General features: G+C 34.2%; 1 protein-coding gene across 1 annotated transcript in view; it reads right to left on the bottom strand.

Moving 5' to 3' along the window:
• The window catches only part of Fat1 (FAT atypical cadherin 1), a 124,054-nt gene that overhangs the window by 61,368 nt on the left and 42,108 nt on the right, over positions 1-20,578 (bottom strand). Inside the window, exon 3 of the mRNA XM_077792564.1 lies at positions 5,413-5,727. Within this exon, the coding sequence (XP_077648690.1) occupies positions 5,413-5,727 (315 nt within the window). The remainder of the gene's footprint in view (positions 1-5,412; positions 5,728-20,578) is intronic.

The raw sequence follows: 20,578 nt of genomic DNA, 5'->3' as shown, positions 1-20,578 counted from the left end.
CTGTATGGCCTACAAAGCTGAAGATACTAGAGGGCCCTTAATCATAAAAACTGACTCCTGAAGTACACGGTCAATGAAACTAAATATGAACATCTAGTGTTATTTACAAGTGTCACATTTTGTGGTACCTTGGAAATAACATTAGCTTAACAAGCAACTATTATATGAAAGCATGGGCAAGAATTTTTATTGTGGTTTCTACAGAAAAGGTAAGACAAGATAGCATCCATGGTTTGGGACTGGCTACTTTGAATAATTTCAACAGGCCTGGAGCATAGAGGCTGTTCTTAGTTGTCAGGAACCTGGCCCCTGGAAAGATCTGGGCAAAGTGATAGTGGCAGAGCACAATAAAAGAAGTGGCTGAATATGGGCTTAGGGTGGATGAGTTTATATATAAAAGCACACTTCTGGGTAAGCCAGAAGCTTGGAAAACTTGTGGGAGTGATGGATAAGTTCACTGCTGGATTGTGGTGATGGTTTTCCATGTGTACAGATATGTCAAAACAAACATTAAATATATGCAATTGACCGTCAACTATTTTTCAAATAATCTTTTAAAATATAAAGACTATTATTTGCTTTGTATCAAAAACCTGGAAAATACCAAGCACAAAAACATGAGAATAAGACTGTGATCTCTTCTAAAGAATGCATGTGCCTAACAGTAACCTTCAAAATTATCTGCCAATTACAAGTTGCTTATCGCTCCTCAAAGTTCAAATTGATAACTTTAACTAAAAGGGCATTTTGTGGGGAGGTGTCAGTGTCCTGAGGTTACTTGCACAAAATGAAGTCTGTAAAGTTTACACGAGTCCTTTTTGTTCTGGGCTTCCTTTATTCTCTGTGTCCTTGACATACCGCAAGGCTGTGACGCTTTTGCTTGCAAAAGCTGGGGCTGTGAAGACCCAAGCAATATAACTCTCTATGCTCTTGTCTCTCTCTTACCTTGAGCAAAAGCACAATTTACAGTAAAAGAAGCAAATTTTCCCTAACTGATATTGAGCATAACCAAACAAACCAACAAAAAAAGTCATAAAAATTTATGTTGTTAACAAAAAGGTATGTATCAGAAAAGGAGACTGGATTAAGTCTTTCCTGTGTACCCTGGGGGGAAAAAAAAACCATCACCACCCTACTTGTAAACAGTAGAAGTACATGAGATGTGGAAAGACAGCTCCTGGCACCATAATTAAGCACAAAAACTCTGAGTCAAGGATAAAAAAAAAAAAAAAAAGCATTTAAAAAAATCCATTCAGACTTGTCACTTGAGGCCTAAAATTCAGAAAATCATTGAAGCAAAATTTAAGAAGGTTATCTGTTTTATTTTTTAAAACATTTGAGCATATGTAATAAAAGTAAAAAAGGTGTTGGGGAGATTTTCTCCTTTTTCCCAAAATGACTTTCACCAAGGTAATTAAATTTACACAAAATGTTCTAAGGACTGCTGGCAGACTCTCAAAAATAAGTGACTATTTATAAAAAGTAACACACAGCTGTAGAACCTTATTCTGGCATTCAAGTGTAGCCACATCTTTCGGTTTTCATCACCCTCCTTCACATTGTCACCAACAGGAGAAACATCCTCTACCTCGTCTCCATCAATCTACTTTCACCACTTTTAAAGTCAGCCCAAAAGCATTTCCAAGGGGACTTGTTTTCCTAATTACTCCCAACACATCAGTGAGTTTGCCCATGCACAGTATCTTGTACCCACTATTTACTGTGCTACTTGGACTTTGGTAGATCACATTCTTCCAAAACACCTTTCAAGGTGCTATATTCAAAGACAAAGCTCAGTAAACACCTGATGATGATTTAGTTCTCTCTAGTCTGCTGGTCATTTGATAATCACAGGGGTCCCAAATTCATCTTTACTACCAAGAAGCAAGTTTACCTATTCTATCAAGCTTGTTTATCTAAGGGAAATGCATAAATCCAACCAAAATCTTGATAGAATAACTGTAACAGAAATAAGAGGAAGAGGTGTAGCACCTCTTCTTTTCTTTTTTATTTTTTTGGTACCAGAGATTGAACTCAGGGATATCTTACCACTGAGCTACATCCTCAGTCCCAGTCCTTTCTTTTCTTAATTTTGAGACAGGAACTTATGATTGAACTTGAGATGGAACCTGCAATTTTCTTGCCTCAGGCTCAAAAGTCACTGGGATTACAGGCATGTGACACCATGCCCAGCGGCTATGGCAGTTTTTCTAAAAATGACTCTGCACACAGAAAGTACTCTGCACACAGAAACACAGAATACTCATCACTAATCACAACATCTAAGGACCTGAAGTCCATTTTCCCAAGATACCAGAAGACAAGTCTTTTACTGTGGCCCAGATCTCTGGATTTCCAGCCCAGTGATTTTCTCACTCAGGCATTAATTATTAAGTAACATGACTACAGGTCTCCAGGTTGGGTTTGGGTCAGTAAATCACAACGGACTTCTACCAGTTTGTCTTTCATCATTTTCCACAAACTAGCCCATTTTACTCCTCTACTAAAAATAATCTACTAAAATTGTCAGCTTTAAAGGTTTTGAGGAAGATGAGCCATCAAGGCTTTGGACCCTAAGAATCTGCTTAAATTTTCTGCTGAGTTGGGGGAACAGATCATTTTAAAACAGATCTCCTGAAGCCGTATGTACTGTATTTTCTAATAATGCCCATGCTAAAATATGGGTATTTTTTTTTGATCTTTAGAGACTAGGTGATTTGTGCAAAGATTAGACTTCTTTACTAAACACATCATTTACAAAATACTTCATAACAAATATTTCTGTGTACTAACTATATTCTCCACTAATATCTTCCTTCAAGTCATAAAAATATAAAACCTCTCAGTATATGTAGATGAATTTTCTCCTGCTATCCTGCCAGCAGGATCCATGTACTTCCCACCCAGTGGGTAAGAGATGGTTTGAATTCTCAGAGAGGTTATTCTTGCTGAAGATACGGAAGAGTGCAAAAGTCTCCACAGACCTCTGAAGAATTGTCAGAGGAGAGCCTTAACAGGAGTAGCAATGCCATATCAGTCAGGGTTCTACAACAAGACATAACACTACAGTAGTGATATTATTTCAGAGGCCAGGCGGATAAATAACCCAAGTTTCAAGGCTCCCCACAATAACTGTAATCTATACAATTCCCTTAAGTTTCTTTCTTCTCCTTCTCCTGATATAAATGATACCCCAACCTATAGTATTTGCTCAAATAATCAAAAGGACATTTAGTCCTTGCTCCCTTGTCTTTTTGAAGAAGACTTAATCTAAAAAAGAGAGACAGAAGACATAAAAATTTGGAAATATTTTTGTAAGTTGAATTCATCAAATAATTTTAAAATAGGGATGGTTACACATTCCTGAATTATCATTTCAAGGCTTTTATTTCTAGATTCTCCCTCTCAACGCTGTAACCACCACCTCCTTCCAGGCATACTTTCTGGACCCTGAATTCCTCCTCCAAAAGTCTTCTAAACTTCTTTCTTCTTTTTTCTAACAAGGCCTTCTAAAATTTTAGCTCTTAGTTCTTAGATCTTTTTCACCAAAAAAAAAAAAAGGAGAATGAACTTAGTTACTGTCTGTGCAGTAAAAACATACAACCACACTGCTAAAACAAGCCTTTTATTAATCATTTACAAGGGCTGTTTCAAGCCTGGCAGGTTCTAGTCTTAATTCCAGCCTTTTTTCTTGGGCTTATGGTCCTGACTCTACTCCCAATGCTTCCCTATAGAAAAACTCTTCAGATCCTGAAAATTTCACTTTTATATAATTAAATTCTAATAAGGCTCAAAGAGGCTTAATCATCAATTATCATTTTCTAAGAATCCAAACTCTGTTAAAGGAACATACTAGAATCTGCCCAAAGGGCTAGAAGATAATTGCTCCAAAGCAAAACATATATAATACTTTTAAATAGTTCTGAAACTTATGTTTACTTTTAATAATAAAAAAGCGTTTACAAATATCAGATTGAAATATGCTGACAAGTTTACAAACTAACATTTTAACATACTTTTCAAGAGACAAAATACTATATACATAGACGATCTCTATCAGGATCTTTCAACTAGCATTTGCTACAGAGGTCTTAAACTTGGCCTTCTTTCTACCTTAAGAATTGATTCCTTTTAAGTTGAAAAGAAAATAAGAAATAAGAATGAAACTAAAGAGGGGGAGGTGGATAATGGAGACAGGCAAGGAACAGAAGGATGCTACTTCCTTAATTTTGATGTTTGTGTATTATTTCCCTGACATTCCAAATACACAATCCAGTAACTGGACAGGCCAATTACCCTAGAGTAATATAAGATAGGATAAACAAAGGCAAGCTAGAGGTATATAAATCTTGCTCCTCAAAGTTTTTCTGTTTATTAAATGTTACCAGCAAGTACTAACAATACAACATCTCCATCAAGGCCAATAATTTATTTTTCTCCAAATAAACTATCCTCTAAATATCATATAATAGTTATTTTAAATGATCAATAAATCAAAATGTTCTACCCTCACATATGAAGTTTTCATCCAAAAAATGAAAACTTAAGGTTTTTACCACCCAAATGATAACCACCTTGAATGTCTTATGAAATAATACAAAAGAGACCTAAGAACTAAGAAAAAAAAAAAAAGCAAAATACATTGTCAAATGTAAAAGAGCAAAGATTGTAGTTCACAAGGATTTGGGAAGAGTACTTGGGGGTCATAGAACTATCCCCTTAAGCAGGAGGTAACAGACATTGAAGAGAAGAGTTATGAGTTAAAGGTCAGAGGGAATTCTTCAAGGAAGTAACCATTTGCGATCTGAAAACCGCTTAATCCTAACCCCCTTCTGCCTAAAGAGTTAAAGGTACTACTCCACAGGAAAAATTTAAAACAATATTTTAAAACTAATGAGTTTTGAAATAAATTCTTCCAATATTCTTTACAAAAAGGGGAATTATGAAAATTCAAGGAGCTGGGGCTGCAGCTCAGCAGTAGCGCACTTGCCTAGCATGTGTGAGGTACTGGGTTCGATTCTGAGCACCGCATATAAATAAATAAAACAAGTCTATCAACAACTAAAAAAATATTAAAGAAAATTCAAATACTCAGTAACATAATGTGCTGTAAAATTACAACACTCATTCAGGAACTACTACTGAGATAAAAATATTTGTTTTTTAGCCTCAAAGTCAAGTCTGTTATTAAGAAATATCATAAAATAGCTTTATAAAACTCCAAAGTTTAAAAAAAAAAAGACATCTGGAAATAATTTTAGCTGATAATAAAGGTTTGTCTTGAATAATCTGAAAGAGAATGATTTACCAAAACCAAAGAAAAGTGTGCAACAGATAAATGTTAATTCTTAATTTCCTCAACACGAAGAGAGAGTACACATAAACATGTCACGTAACAGTATTAACACATACCTGTTTTAGGATGTATTGAAAAGAATCCTTGTGGATTTCCACTTGTAATTTTGTATGTGAGCTTGTCATCAGAGCTAGAATCTGGATCAAATGCCTCAATTTGGACCACGGGTATATCCTTGGGAGAATTTTCCATTATCTCTGGATAATAGACAGGCTCTGATGTCTGTGGTGCATTATCGTTGACATCCTCAACCTCTATGTAGATCTCTATAAATGATGAAAGAGGCACTACACCCTGATCAGTTGCATAGACTGTTAGCCAGTAATGGGAGGTCGATTCACGGTCCAGTCGATCTGAAGTCTCTATGACACCTACAGAAAAAGAAGAAAAATGTGAGGTGTCATGCCAAGAACAACAAAAAATGCCACTTTGGGAAAGTGTCAACCTACAAACGATTTATTACATGTCCTTCTTAGTTGCACAACCTTAAGCAAGTTATTTCATCTCTGTGCTTCAATTTCCTTTCCTATTGAATGGAGATAACAGCACATTCCTAATAGGCTGATTAAGTGAACTATACATATGAAATGATTAAACAATGTGTGTTACATAATGTGCAACAGAAAACTATGTTATTATTAGAATCAGGTATCACTCACCACATGGAGCAGTTTAAAAAGTATTATCTAAGTCTCTAAACAACCTCATGAAATGCGCACTAAGAGATCATCTAAAGGCCAGTATTTTGTTTTGCCAAAGATGAGAGTTATGATTATTTGAGATGCATTGACTTTCCTAGAGGTTAATCAAGAAATCAGGATAAAACCAGAGCTATGGCTCAGATCCAAGTCCCACAGCCTACTATGCCCTGCTCCCTAATCTGTATTCACCTGATCATTGCCACAGTCTATGGAAAAAGATTGGGAGCACACTCCTCTAGACATCTTTATCTGACTTACACACCCCTATTAAGTAGTTAAGAAAAGAGAATAAACTGTCTCTTGTGTCCTCAAATTCTTCCATTTCTTTAAATTACCAAGAACTAGTGTGATATAAAAATATAAATTCTCTAGCTAATGCTAGAAATTGCAGAAGGGTCAACCTTCTCAAATACTAGTATTTCTAGCACCTTGTACAAAAAAGCACAACAACTTCTAAAGTGAATAAACACAATGCATAAATATCTTAACTGGGTTGATACAAAAAGTCCTCAATTGAGACCCAAGCTCATTTTTTTTTTTTTAGTCAACTAGTAAGAGATGGAGTCGTGCGATTACTACTAAGAGGGTTAGAGTATCTGTATCATTTTGGCCCAGCCATGGAGACCTATGAACACCTTACTTAATCCCACAATTGCCTCCTGACAATATGATTAAAAGGGGGAAGGCTGAAAAGGTGTAATCTTGCCCTTTGGCTCCCCAAATATACCACATTTTTTCTCACAGACTGATCATTCTGAACTAATGATACTTAAAGTGCTCAGTATCTCAGACCAAGTTGAACTTCAGAAATCCTTGGAGATCACTGACCTTTTCTATCCCATGCAAAATAATGTAAGAAAAATAACAGATATTAAAACAGGATTTAACTCAACCAAAAATCTATAATTTTGTTTTTTTAATTGACAAAAATTATGTATACTTATTGGGTACAACATGTTTTGAAATATGTATACATTATAGAATGGCTCAATCAAGCATATGTATTACTCCATACAGTTATCATTTCTCATGGTGAGAACACTCGTACCTACTCTTTTAGCAATATTCAATACAATACACTGTTATTAACTATAGTCAACATGTTTCATTTATTTTATTTAAATTTAAGCATTTGCTTATTAAGATTGTTAATATCAGAAAAAAATCACTTATATTAAATGCTAGAAACTGAACTATCCTAAGATGAGTGTTTACAGCCATTCTGAAGCACTATAATTATTTACTACTGCCTTCAATGAATCCTTTAAAACAATATAATACTTCTAGAAATATGGAACAACGCCTCAGAACTAAAGAAAAAGGAGCTCATCTCTTTAGGTGGCAAACAAAGAGAAGCTCAGATATGTTTTCTCTTTAACTCAGTACCAAACATCATCTATGCATGCTCAACTCATTCACGAAATTACTAAAATTATGTTTATGGTCTGAGAAAATAATTTGCTAGTTTCTCTTATTCATCGTGTTCATTCCAAAGGAAGTTGGGGCTCTGGGATGCTTTCTTCAAGGAAAACAGAATGAATGCGCACATGCTCCTCCTGTTCTGCTACTCCCCTAAAAACTCTGTTAAAGTCATTTGACTAGTGATCACTAGCAAATGTCAAGCAGACAAATACATGGTGATTTTCTTCACCAACTTTTAGTCATAATCCTCAAATACTTGATGATGTTTTGCACTTTTAAAAAGTGTGTATGTGTAAAAGTGATTATGGGCATTTAAAAATATAATAACCACAGAAACAATTTTCTCAATGTTCACTATATGCCAGGTACTCTAAGTGTTTTACAAGTATTGTCTTATTTAATCTTTATTTCCAACCTGCCTACATAGTGGTGCTATTAACCCCATTCCACTTAAGAAAAACTCAAGAGATGAGGAACTTCCCTGCGTCACAACAAGTGGCAAAGTTCAAATTTAGATACCACAAATCTCTGGATTTGGGTGCCAGCAAAATTCCCTGACAGTGCTATTCTTAATAGGACAAAAGTGGAGTAAACAAAACTTAATATGATAACTCTGAAAAGACAAGGCAACCTTCCTATTTTAGCATTCAGATAAATATGCTCATTCATATACAAGAGTTTTCTCTAGTCTCAGGTGAGGGGAAGAACAAAATCCTAAATGCAAATATATTATGGGGTTCATAATTATAGATAAAACAGCTACTTATTTCTCCTTTCATTCTGCTTTTAGTCAGATCTGTAAGTGTCCAGATAAAAGATGACAAGGAAAGTGCCTCTCCCTATCAATTGGGCAACTGGGGGAGCACCCATACTTTTTTGTATGATCCCCTGGCCATACTCAGGTTGATTCTCAAGAGTCTCAAATAATTTCTAGATATTACTGAAGTTTTTAAAAGGAAAAACGAGGTGATTCTATTCAAATATGGGAGAAAACTAGGACTGTACTAACTAGCAACTAAAATATAAATATTAATGAGTACATTGCCCAATGTTTCTATTTCATGAATTCCTGGACTCTGCAGAGTTTAGAATCCAGATGGATGTACCTCATTCGTCAAGGGTTCATCAGAATCTAAACCCTTCTTTACAGGAGTCCCGAGGAGTCCTGAAGGCCGCCATCTAGAGTCTTAACTAAAAGCAATGTTTATTCTTTAAGTCACTGTAAGTTGCTATTCCTACATTTTATCATTCTCCTTTTACCAAACCTTCCTAAAGATGCAACTAGCATTTATAGATTAGAGATGGATTTCTTCTAACTTTAACAATTACCTTAATTCAATAAAAAGAAACAATTTGAAGTTTCCATGGTGAAAAATTCTAATTAGTACAATTAACAAAGAGAAAAACAAAAATAAAACTAAAGCCTTTTAATCATCACTGGATGTGAAACAAACTGCTGCCTTCATTTTCAAGACTCTATCTCATCTCCTACTTCTCTTAATCCATAATTGCCAATTAGCTTTCAATAATTATGTTTTTGTATACTGGGTTATAAATTCACTTTTCCTGTAAAAAAAAAAGAAATCAACAAGAAATACAGATGTTTTTCCTGAACAATACTCAAAATGGTATTTCATATTTGGGTATATGTAAACATCCACCTATAAACTCTTTTCCCTCCTACCTTCAAACCTCTCTCCCTCTTTCAGCTTCCTTCCTTCTCAGCCAGCTCTGCTCATCTTCTCTAATTCCTCTTTTACTCTCTGAGATAGCAATATGGTATACAACTAGAGGACAGTAAGGCCCAGCTGTCAAAAGACAGAAATGGAAAGCCGAGGCTTTTCACAGAAATCTTTCCAACCAGATGCAAAGAGGACCAAAGCCAGGGAGAAGGACATCAAACACCTTTCCTATTAGAAGATTATAATACAAAAGCAGGGCAATATGGTAAAGATGTATATTTTGAGCACAGGAGACAAGTTGAGACATGCTTGCTATGTGTACCACCTAGTAGTATTACCCTTTACTTCAATGAAGCATTACAGAAAAAAATAAATGCCTGACTTTCTAACCTAAGAATACAATGAAGGCATTTTTTAAAAAGTTGTGAAGTAGCTGAAAAATTTGAAAGAAGCCGGAAATGTGTAGCTATTAAGTAAAAATATTTATCATTCCAATCATATTCCCTGGGATTTCAAAACCACCACCAGATGTCACTATGGAAACTGATTTTAAACATGCACACAGTGAACAACTAGACCAAAGGGTGAGTGAAAACAAACAGAAAAAGAAAATTCCATGAAATTTCTAAAAGAATTTGACAAATATGGTTCAAAATGTATGTGTAGGTCAAAAATTTCTTCCTGAAGAAACTCACTATGTCTATATAATTAATTAAAAAGGTACTGATGTTACCTTCCCATAGTCTAATTATTCAATATTTATAGGGTACAACAGAAGAGGCTTAAGCCAATTGGTCAAAAAGTTAATAAAGGTTTCCAAAATTATCAATTTTTCCATTGATATCTGATGTTGCTGTTAATTCAAATACTGTCTTTGAATGGGAAAAACAGCATTCCCACCAACTGACACAGGTGGAGCAAGATGCTTTCAACATGGTAGTTCTTAAAATAAAAATTCCAATAGTTACTATATCTGCCAAAAGTAATTCAAGCGATTTCTTCCTGGAATTTTCCTACTTTCTTTACAGGCCTTAGCCCCTATCAAGGTCTAATGCCAAAATGCTGTTATTTTTGATTCTTTAGCTAGTACAACTCAAAAATACTTGTAACCAGCAATGAGCTGGACACAATAATTTGTAATTTCAACTCTCCTTTCTGATATACCATGTCACATACATTTCTTAAAATTGTGTGTTGGGGGGAGTAGTTTTACATTACTATAACAAAATACCTGAAATAATCAACTTTAAAGGAAAGGTTTATTTTGGCTCACAGTTTTGGAGGTGTCAGTTCAAAGTCGACTGGCACCACTGTGATGGAACTGTGGTGGCACACAATATCACGGTGGGAATGCACTGCAGAGAAGACTGTTTACTTTATAGCAGCCAAGAGGAGAAAAAGAGGAAGGGGTAAGGTCCCCAATATGCCCTTCAAGGGCACACCTCCCATGACATAACTTTCACTCACAGGGCACTATCTCTTTAACGTCTTCTAATAACAAGCTGGGAACTAAACCTTTAACTCATGGGCCTTTGGGGAATATTTATCCAAGCCACAGCATTCAGAAAAGAAACTTAAGGCAGCAACTGTATGAAAAGCTGCTTTAGTCAATCACAAGAAAAAACTAAATGTAAAATACAATTTTTTACAATATTTTCCCTAAAGGCAACAATGGACTGATGACAATTGTTTTCTCTCATCATGAAGAGAATAACTGTCTTAGAAACAAGTGACTTTTCAAATATACAAAGCACTACACACTCAAAAGGAACAGAAATACTATCAATGCACTGGAGATAATTTGTCTACAACAAATGGTTCTTCAATTTTTTTCTGATGATTATGGAAATCAGAAGTCCACAAACTGTCATATTTAATATTGGGCTGCTGAAAGACATTCATTCTTCCTTAAATTAAAATTTAAAAGGAGACTATATGCTCTTTATTTGAACGTAAACTCTTTGAAGGCAGAGATGTTATGCTTTGCTCAGGGCCTTGTATATTGTGTGTACTTAATAGGCATGTGTTGAAAACGTATGTTTATTAAACACAAGGAAGGTATAATAAACAGAGCTGAGTGAAGTCTAAGACATGACAATTAAATACAATGTGGGATCCTGGGCCACAGATGGTATATTAGGTTTAAAAAAAAGAGAGAGAGAAACCTGGATAAATTGTGTTACTATATCAGTGTTAACAACAGGGAAAACTGTATAAAGGGTAGAGAAAATCTATGGGAACTCTATTTTCTGCTCAATTTTTCTGTAAATTTATTAAATTTTTTAAAGGATGTCTATCAGAGCTCATAATATATAAATTAATTTTCTTAAATGTAAAAAATTCTTTGAACTTAAATTTTTTGTCACTTTCATTAAATAGCAGGTGTAGACAAGATAATGTTGTTAATATTTCCATACCTTGATACACTGGCAGAACCTAATGTGTATGTAAGATATCTTATGTTAGGACTAAATATTTAAGTGGCAAGCTAGTTTTAAAAAGTATATATATGTATGTGTTTGCTTATATCTGCATTTTAACCTGTAAGTTAATTGTAAAGTAAGAAAAAAGTATGCTTTATTTGTCTTGATAAATGAGCAAGGGTGTAAAATGGGTTTCTTGATATTAAAAGCAAAATTTCTGAAATTTAACTCCTTTTTGAAATGCTATGCTAAGTGCATAGGCATTATTAACCAGTAAGTCAAAACCACTGACTTCTTTTAGAAGTATCAGTATAGTGGACATGTGTTATGTATGTATAATATGTGTGTATCGAATGTTCTTGCCTGAGTCTGCCATCAGTCAGCAAAGCTCTGCTGCTATTAACCAAGAGGAGGAAGAAAAATAACAGAATGTGTCAGGTTGAAGGGATTTGTTATAGTTTACATCTGGAATGTCCCTAAAATCCCACATGTTGAAAGCACAGTCCCCAATACAGCAAGATTCAGAGTAAAGAGGCAGGGTTTTTAGGCAGTGATTACAACTCTGCCCTTATCAGTAGATTAATCCAACAAATGGATTAATCCATTGATGGCTGAATGTACTAATGGGAAATGGAACCTAGTTGGACGAAGTAGGTCATTGGGGCCACAGCCTAGGACCCTATGGGTCCCTGCTCCCTTACTGTCTTTCTCTGCTTTCTGGTTGCCATGAACTGAGCAGCCTTCCTCCACCATGTCCTTCCACCATGTTTTGCTTCACCTTGGGCCCAGTGCAGTGGTGTTGGCTGATTATGAACTGAACCTCTGAAACTCTTGAGCCCAAAATAAACTTTTCCTCCTCTAAATTCTTCTAGCCAGGTATTTTGTTGACAGCCATGAAGAGCTGACACCACACTTAAAAGAGTCTACACTGGCTAGTCACTCCTTTTTGTCAGGGAATGACACAAAGGAATTATTTTCAGTACCATGTAAAAATTTTGAAGTTTTACTTGAAGTGTATTTTTTATATCAGTGGTATCAGTCATAAAATTATGAGAAAAACATGATAGTCTTATAGCTAAAGACTGATTTTTTTATGGTCTATTTTGCAAAGAGAATAAAAACAAACTTCGGTACTTTTAAAAACAGAATAACCTATGTGTTTAAATAAATAAAAAAAAATTAACTTCTTGAGATCACAAAAATATGGTAAATATTTTGACAATTAGAAAACAAACATGTCAAAGTAAGTAAGAGAAAGTAAGTCAGCGAAGCAGCATTTTTCATAGGCCAAGCAAACGGCTCAGCAATATAACAGTATGCTGCAGAACTCTCCCTGCCCTCTTATAGCAACAATCACAATATTATATCATTTCTACCTATCATTTCACAATATTCTATCATTTCTATCCAGCCTAACTGAAGACATGTTACTGATTACCACAATCCAATCTTTAAAAACCAGTAACCGGTCATGAGTGTCATTTTTTAGAAGGCATCTGTGTATGCAGACAGAGCAAACTCAATGAACTAATAATGGTGGTGATGATGATGGTGTAACAATGGCATATACATACACAGCACTTATAACCTCCACACAGCATTTTAAGTTCTTCTTATGTTAACTCATGCACTCCTGCAGCAAGTAGATAATCAACCCTATTTCACAGAAGAGGAAGTCAAGAGAGTGTAAATAACAAAGTCACACAATTTTTTACAGGTAGAAGTGGGGTTCAATCTCAAAAAGAATTAGATAATCATGCTAAGTATCTGCAAATCTCTAGCTATCCTTTAACCGTAGGAAAGCTTAAGGGGAAACTGAACATAACTCACAAATTTCACCAGAGAAGTTCTGACATCAGTAGAATGCAAAAATATAGTGTCCAAGGGAAACACTATTCCCCCAGTATACAGAGAATACTGTTTTCCCTGTGTTCCTAACTCTTGGGAACCTAGGCAGAGCAGCACATGCTATAATTTCAGGTTTAATCAATGATAGCACATATACATAGCTTTTACAAAAGGAAATATGTGCATGATAACTACCCAGAAGAATGTCAGTGATATCTAAATGGAGTAAAAAATAAATCTGTAAAAAATATTTCAGACTTGTTTAGTTATGTTTGGGGAAAAAAAATTTTAATGATACACACTAACACATAATTGATGTGTGAGATGATTAGAGGACAATAAAGAAAAGCAGTACAGTGAACTAAAATACACTGTAGAACCTGTTGATTTCTTTAGCAATGGGTTTTAAATCTATATTTAAAATACATGCACAAAACAGTGAAACAGAAATAACCAACAGTCCTTTCTGTAGCTTAGATACACATTCTTTTTCAAAAAATAAATTTTACTATTTATATTTAAGGTACATAAACAATGTTATGGGAAATATATAGATAGCAAAAAGGTTACTTCAGTGAAGTAAATCAACCTGTCAACTCACATAATTATTCATTTTTTGTTTGTTTTCATGGTAAGATCAGTTAAAACCTACTCATTAACATGAAATCTAAAAATATACAATTTTGCTGGGAGTAGTGGCACACATCTGTAATCCCAGAGGCTTAGGAGGCTGAGCAGGAGGATAGTGAGTTCAAAGCCACTCCCAGCAACAGCAAGGCGCTAAGCAACTCAGCGAGACCTTGTCTCTAAATAAAATAGGGCAAGGATGTGGCTCAGTGGTAAAGTGCCCTTAAGTTCAATCCCTAGTACACCCCCCATGCAAAAAAACATACAATTTTATTACCTAAATCTCATGCTATACATCAGATCTCTAGATTTATTCATCCCCCATATCTGCTATTTCAGATGAAATGAGAACATATACATTCGTTTCCAAGTATTTATCCCTGTTTCATTTAATCTGAGCACATGCTTAACAATGTCTATTGCAACAGCTTCAACAATTAACATTTGAAAGTATCTATATATGAATTACTTACAAAGTTTTAGGTCTAGGAAATTCTATAATTATAGTGTCCAGAGTTAAGTCATAATATAATGACTAAAGGGAAAGTTTTTTTATGTAGCAACTGTCAATCTGTTTTTTTTTAAGATTGCCTTTTAAATCATTTTAATTAAGAAATACATATCTACCAACTCTCGCAATTAGAATTGTTGCAGCAACTTTAAAATTAGCTGAGAAAGCTTTTTGACTTACAAACTTACTAAAGCTTTTATTAATTAAGTTCATAATCAGATTTTAAGCATCACGTTTCAAAGCCCCGGGATTTCTTTAGCTTTGCAAAGAGTCATTCCCAGGGCAAGCTCTACTAAACCATGTTTTCATGCTTTGTTGAGAAATGATTCCAAGTTCTGATTTCCATGTCAGAATCATTAATATTGTTAATGAGGGTTTTCATGGATAAGCTCTCTTTTTAAAGAGGATCATCCTTGGGTATTAAAAGTTATCATCTGTTGTATTCTGCTACTTTTCCTACAACAATTACTAATTGGGCATTATGTAAAATTGTGGATGTGTAACCGACGTGATTCTGCAATCTGCATTTGGGGTAAAATTGGGAGTTCATAACCCACTTCAATCTAATGTATGAAATATGATATGTCATGAGCTTTGTAATGTTGTGAACAACCAATAAAAAAAATAAATAAACAAAAAAAAAAGAATGCATAGTAGATTCAGGAAAAAAAAAATAAACACAATTGCTTTAAAAAAAAAAAGTTATCATCTGAACACCTATTAGTTGGGTAAAACTACATAAATATGATGAGGCTTTCGAGTCATTAAAATACAAAGAATATATTATACATACCAATGAATGTTTCTATAAGTTTAATTTAAAATTAAAGATAGAGAATTTCAATGTTGATTACTTTTCTTGCCTTTTATTTACTGGATGCATATTTAACAAAAGCTTTATATATGCCATATTGTTTATTCACCATTATTCTGTGAGCGCAATGGTCTTTCCCCATTTTCCATATTAGGAAGTAAAGACTTAGGGCTGAAAAGTAATTGGTCTAAGTTACTTACCCATCATAATAAGAGCGATAAATTAATCAATGAATCACCTTACCAGTTAGTCATATAAACTCTTTTTACCTAAAAGTCCCTTCAGTCTCAAAAGCTAAGTGAATTGTTAAGTTTTCCGACTCTAGGAGCAAAGCCAGAACCCAAAACCTGGTTAACTGGCTCCAGAGCCCACACATGACCATGAGGGTGCTGTTCCCATGGGGGTACAGAGCTGTCTAACTCCAAAGTCCTGGCTCTTTCCCTGTAAACCTGGGTTCCTCATAAATGCATCACTGTTAACAGGAAAGAATCAACACTATCAACCAAATTTGCCAGTACTTGCCCATGGTGGGAGGAATAGCATAACTGAAATTATAAATCCAAATGAAGTTATGCCAAACAGATCAACAAAGTTATCTGTGCAAGGTTCAAGACTACCATGTGACTAAGTCTATTTAGGATTTAAAAAAAAAAAAAAAAAAAGTACTGCAACCTGTACCGGTGGAAAAAAAAGAATTCATACCCCACTTGAATCAAATGTATGATATGTCAAGATCCTTGTAATGTTTTGAGCAACTAATTAAAAAAAATTGTAAGTGTAAAAAAAGAATCCAACACTGCTCTAAATTTAGAAAGTTACTATTATATTAACTCCTTATGTAAAAAAGCACTGACTAAATTCATACTAAGTGAAAAATAAGGCACTATACTAACAACACTGTATATCACTGTGAAATTATCATAACTGAGTTATGAATAGTTGCTGTTAATAACTTAATATACAGAGTGGGAGGTGGTAGATCCAGAATTCTAAATCATAGGCCAGTTGTAAAATTTTGTGGCAGATCAAAACTGATGTTTTAAGGAATAACATTCTTTGGGAAAGGAATTTTAAGCGACTTTAAAAAAATCTGGTCCTCAAAACTGACATAACAGATTTTTTTAAACTGTCCCCTGCAAAATCTTCATCAACAAGGATTTAAGGTTATTTATATACCTTGGATTTTGCTAGAAATTAATCTGAAACCTGATATTACTGATTACACCTGCTTTTATTCACTCAACAAACACTAGCCTCCTACCATGTGCCAGGTGTAACACAGGGTGTTCAAGAAATCAAGAAGGGAAAAACAGGGTCTATGGAACAGACAGCTAAATCAGAGTTAATTTATCCACCAGAAATTCAGGGAGAAAAGCAAAAAATGAGGCAATTGTTTTGAGAAAAACAAAATGGTATTTTAACAAAGAGTTACTTTAAATTATTTTTCATTTACTTATAAATACCTCTTAAAAGGCTAAGTACTTTCTGAGGTTGTTTCTGCCTAAATTTTATGATGCAACATGTAACAATATGATTTTAAAAATAAATTACAACATAATTCCATTTGTGAGAAAGAACGGGAGAAGAGGATACACACTACAAGGAATACAGGAATGAGTAAATTTTATTTTTTTTCTTACTTAATACTTCCCAAGTATTCCAGAAGGAATCATCTATCTTTCTGTCTGAACTATATAAAACTATTTTAATAGCTTTATATAAAAGATTAATCTAAAATGTTATAAATTAAATTTAAGAAGTTTCAGAAATGTAAAAGCAATCTTTAAAAGTTAAAAAGAGTGTAAAGGTTTTCATAAGCTGAGGAACAACTGCTTAAAGTATTTGTACTGCAAAGTATGTGCTAGCATGAAGACAAGGCACTATTCAGCGATTAAAATGTCAGTTGAAATGACTAAGCCTCATGCCAAGCTCCTAAAGCTCTCCCTTGCTAACTAAGGAATGGAATGAGCTTCCTTCTGCTACAGTCAAGTATTAACATGGGGTCACTGTCTACACAGAGCTCGTTCCCAAAGAGACAGTTGTCTCCAGAGTCCTAGAATGCACAAGGTTGGCAGAGGAGCTAAGGTTTGTTTAGGATCCTATAAAACAAAGTTTAAATGCAGAAAATGGCAACTATTTTTCTTAAAATAAAACTTAAGATTCATATGCAATTCAGTTATGCAAAAAGGAAGGTGTCTTCTACATGAACTGAATACCAACTGAAGCAAAGAAAAATTCCATTTACTTTTTTGGTGCCTGTGGGAATAGATGCATATAACTACTACCACCCTTTCCTAACCACTCCCAAGGGGCATTTTCCTTTACTTGGCATGTACTTTCTTTGAAAGATTTTTTTTTAAATTTGTTCCTTTATTAAATTCTATTTTAACCATCAAGCAATTTTGAAATTTAAAAAAAGTATTTTGCAAACTAAAGAAAAGTAATTTAGAGGCAATATTTTCCTACTTTTAATATCCAATTTGCTGCCAAACCCAAAATCTGTTAAGAACTCAGAAACTTAGGTTATATAAAACTGGTCATAAATTGATTCCCTGACACTGATAACTCCAGAGAACCTTTGGATATCACATTTTATGTCAAGAAACATTTCAATTAAATCAAACACTCCTAAATAATGATCCATGTAATGCCTAGACTTGATAAATTTAAGTCACACTAAAGCAAAATACCAATTTGTAATAATTTCTAACTAATCGAACTTCAGATTTTCTTATGAACAAAAGTGACATATTTATATAACTAAGGCTTTCTAGTGTAATTTTTTGAAATTACAAAAGATAGAGAACACCTGTATGTATCAGTGGATTCTAAAATTAAGAAATAAACATTCAAGGGTTAACAATCTCCTAGAATATGCAGTAAACTCTCTCAAACTGAGTAATCACAACCAAGATTCCTCAATGGTAATTGTATTGGCATAGGCATAAAATACCTAATTTGTACTATTTTAAGCAACAAAACAAAACTCACCAGGATCTTTGAAACACTCTGTTCAAGTATGTAGAGAAAGACTATTGTTAATTTTTCCTTAAGACATGAAGAGATTACAGAAAATAGATTGGAGAGTCTCAAATAACTTATGTATCTACATTTAAAAAATAAAGCAAGGAACTGAAATTAGGAAAAACTAAAATAAGAATAACTGCGGTACTTCTTATATTATTCATGTTCTTAATTCCCTGCACTGAGACAAACTTGTTTTTTAATAAAGTTCTTTAACAAAATAATGAATATTTCATTGACATATGATATATTTTCATCTATAATGTTCCTAATTACTAGTAAAAGGAATAAGATACAGAATATGAAAATAAACATCCAGAGAGACACCATGTAGCCACATACATTTGAAAAGTGTACAATCAAATTAATCACTAGAAGAAACATATTCAAAAGTTATATAACAATTAATTATAACATGTTGCTTGTAATTAACTAGGAAAAGGGCTACTGAAATGTATGGATCAAAGAAAATAAATAGCTACTTGATTAAAGTTGTTATGGTTTGGGTATGAGGTTCCCCCAAAAAGCTCCTGTGCTAATGCAGAAGGTGAAATGATGAGCCATAACCTACCCAGTGGATTGATCTGTTTGATGGATTAATAATTTAAATGCATTACTGGATGGTAACTATAGGTAGGTGGGGCATGGCTGAAGGAAGTGGGTCATTCTGGGCATGCATTTGGTGACTGTATTTCCCTGGAGCTCCATGGCCCCTGCCATGCCCTTATGCTACGATGTTCGGCCTTGTCTTGTTCCCAGAATGATATAGTCAATAATATAGTAAATCTCTGGAACTGTGAGCCAAAATAAACTTTACCTCCTCTAAGGAGTCCTGGGGGCAGGGGGCGGAGGGACTATTTTGATCACTGCAACAAAAAGCTAACAAACACAATGGTTAACTGGCTGAATGCGCACAACATTAAAACATTAAAAACATATATCTTCCTCAATAGTCAAATAAATGGCAATAAAATGGCGGTAGTTCACATTCTGTCTTGAAAATTATGTGTGCTCTTCAAAATACTTTTTCTAAAAACAAAATACAAATTCAAAACAGGGGAGGAAGTAGCATGGTAGTTAAAATGCTGTTGGCATTTCTAAATAAGGGCAAATATTTCTAGCTCATTACAAGATATCAGATCTATAGATTCAAAACAAAGAACACACATGATTTGTTATCGAGTCTATAGTTTTAAAAATAGCTTTTAAAAATGACCTAATTCTAAACAACTAAGTGGAAGTGCCTCTTCATTCACTCATTTACAAAAGAGGTGGTGGTGGGGGGATTACATTTTCTCTCCCAATTTTAGTACAATGGATGACATGCTATAACAAACCATTTTGTTAAAGTCTGAAATTTTTTTAAAAAGGTATCATTTAAATGATCACTTTGATAAATTTTCAATAAACCATAATTCAAAGACCTAATAAACTACGCCACTCACTGTGAACTAAAGTCATTAATAGAGAATAATATATAAATATTTATATACACACATAGATATACATAAATGATCTCACTATATAATTGGAAAAGAAAAAGAAAATAGGTTTGTAAATTTGTAGCCTCAAAATAAACTTAACCAAATATTGACAGAATTTAAAGATGTTCACTTTACAAACATATTTGAAATACCGCTGGCACCCTCATAGTTTTAATATTGTCAAATTAATCTGTTCAAAAGAAGAACTATGCAAAGAGGTAACTAATAATAAGAGGGAAAGGCTAGGACATCTTTAATAGACCCGATGTGCCTTGTGAAGGTAAATATAACAACTTCAAAGACTAAGAATACAGTACACATAGTAACAGTCAAGAACTATGAATACAGCTAAATTTACATTTGTACTTGTTAACATAAAAACACTTCCTTTATACATTATCACTTCCACAATAGTCCTCTCCTTTTCCACCTCTCCCCTAGGAGAAAACAAGTAACATACCCTCCCGAATACCTTTGCAGGGAACTTATAGGCAGGTGACCTCCTATGTGAACAAACCCAAGATAACCTCTAAAGTGTGGCATCCAGTTATCTTAAATGACCAAATCAAAGCATGAGGAGTGGGGGGATTAAATCTAGTCCAACCCTCTAATTTTAAAGATAAGGAAGCCAAAGTCTAAAGGGTAAATGGCTGGTTATTAGCTTGCAGAACTTGAATCAAAGCTAT

This window comes from Urocitellus parryii, chromosome 14 (assembly GCF_045843805.1).
Source record: "Urocitellus parryii isolate mUroPar1 chromosome 14, mUroPar1.hap1, whole genome shotgun sequence".
Classification (NCBI taxonomy): domain Eukaryota; kingdom Metazoa; phylum Chordata; class Mammalia; order Rodentia; family Sciuridae; genus Urocitellus; species Urocitellus parryii.
Note: the sequence above shows the minus strand (reverse complement) of the source record. Positions and strands in the feature narration are given on the sequence as shown.